At 51.7% G+C, this 1688-nt stretch overlaps 1 protein-coding gene across 2 annotated transcripts in view; it reads left to right on the top strand.

Moving 5' to 3' along the window:
* The window catches only part of acvr2ba (activin A receptor type 2Ba), a 30663-nt gene extending 29673 nt beyond the window's left edge, over positions 1–990 (top strand). For both annotated transcript variants that reach the window (XM_084461026.1, XM_084461025.1), the window contains exons 10-11: positions 208–338; positions 687–990. In XM_084461026.1, coding sequence (XP_084317152.1) covers positions 208–338; positions 687–881 — 326 coding nt within the window. In that variant the 3' untranslated portion in view covers positions 882–990. The remainder of the gene's footprint in view (positions 1–207; positions 339–686) is intronic.
* Positions 991–1688: the final 698 nt, after the last annotated feature.

Below are 1688 nucleotides of genomic sequence, written 5' to 3'. Positions count from 1 at the left end.
CTACATCTTGTGTGTCTGTATCACAGAGTCGAGCCCGACCAGAACCCTAACTATGCATATAAAAACCAGCCTGAGCCCAGCCCTAATCTGTCCATGGTGTCAGGCCATGTCGGGCTTGCGGACCTCTAACACACACACACACACACACACACACACACACACACTGTATGGTACATGTTGATGTGTGTGTGTTGTGTGTTCCTCCAGGTCCAGTAGATGAATACATGTTGCCGTTTGAGGAGGAGATCGGTCAGCACCCGTCTCTAGAAGACCTCCAGGACGTGGTCGTCCACAAGAAGATGAGGCCCCCCTTCAAGGACTGCTGGCTCAAGCACGCCGTGAGTCACCACACACACACACACACACACACACACACACACACACACACACACACACACACACACACACACACAAGTTAGTCTTTCCAATGAGATGGGCACAATCACATTAGAGAAAAAGTGATGAATCTCTCATCACTGTAAATATTCCCTAGTGGGTTGAATGAAGTTAACGCTGAACTTCCTGTGTGTGTGCCTGTGTGTGTATGCGCATGCCTGTGTGTGCGCGTGTGTGTGTGCGTGTGTGTCTGTGTGCGCGTGTGTCTGTGTGTGCGCGTGTGTCTGTGTGCGCGTGTGTCTGTGTGTGCGCGTGTGTGTGTCTGTGTGTGCGCGTGTGTGTGTGCGCAGGGTCTGGAGCAGATGTGCGAGACCATCGAGGAGTGCTGGGACCACGACGCCGAGGCTCGCCTGTCGGCGGGCTGCGTGGAGGAGCGCATCTCCCAGATCCGCCGCCTCGTCGCCCCGCCCGCCTCCGACTGCCTGGTCTCCATGGTGACCTCTGTCACCAACGTGGACTTGCCCCCCAAAGAGTCCAGTATCTGAGCCGCCCCCCCACAACCTAATCCCGCCCCTCTCCACCGCCCCGCCCACCCATCCGAAGGACCACCACACACGCGATACCCCCCCCCCCCTCCTGACTTCCTCCCCTCGTCTTGCAGTCTCAGAGGATCTGACACACAACAACATGGATGCAGCTGCTAGTTTATCCTCACTTTTTATTTTTTATTAATTATTGTTTTTATTGTCGTTTTATTTTCCGGATGGGATCAAGATGACCAGCACACTTACTAACTTCTTCTACTGTTTTTATTATTAAGCGAGGGCATACATCGGGAAAATGAAACCACAAGCGAACTAAAAATGAGCAGTTGAGAAACAGCGGGAATGTCTCAAAAAGTCCATTCAGGTACCGACTATTGAATGCCGTCTGGTGCAGGTACCTCAACTCTCACCTCAGTCTCACTCAGCTCTTCTGGTTCCGTTTCTTCTCCTGTCTCTGTCTCCTGAGCAGAGCTGCCTGGGAAAACACAACCAACACCACCTAGCAACCAACGAAACCCACCTAGCAGCAACCAACCAACCCAGCAACCATCTCTCTGTCTTAACATCTTGGAAAATACCATTGACAATGCTGCAAAAACCTTGTAGGAGCTCCTAGACTGTTACACACAACCAAGCTTCCTCAAGGGACTTTTTGAAGTTTCCAGGACTTGACTTCCTGTCCGACAGCTCGTGCAACAAACCCTCGGGACCAATGGGTGTCTCTCAAAACACACAGGAAACGCAAGTCGGACTTTTTTTTTTTTTTCCCAGTTTCTGCACTCATGGATGCATTCAGACTGACTGGAG

This window comes from Borostomias antarcticus, assembly GCF_949987555.1.
Source record: "Borostomias antarcticus genome assembly, chromosome: 2".
In the NCBI taxonomy this organism is placed as follows: domain Eukaryota; kingdom Metazoa; phylum Chordata; class Actinopteri; order Stomiiformes; family Stomiidae; genus Borostomias; species Borostomias antarcticus.
This window is presented reverse-complemented; position numbering and strand designations above follow the sequence as displayed.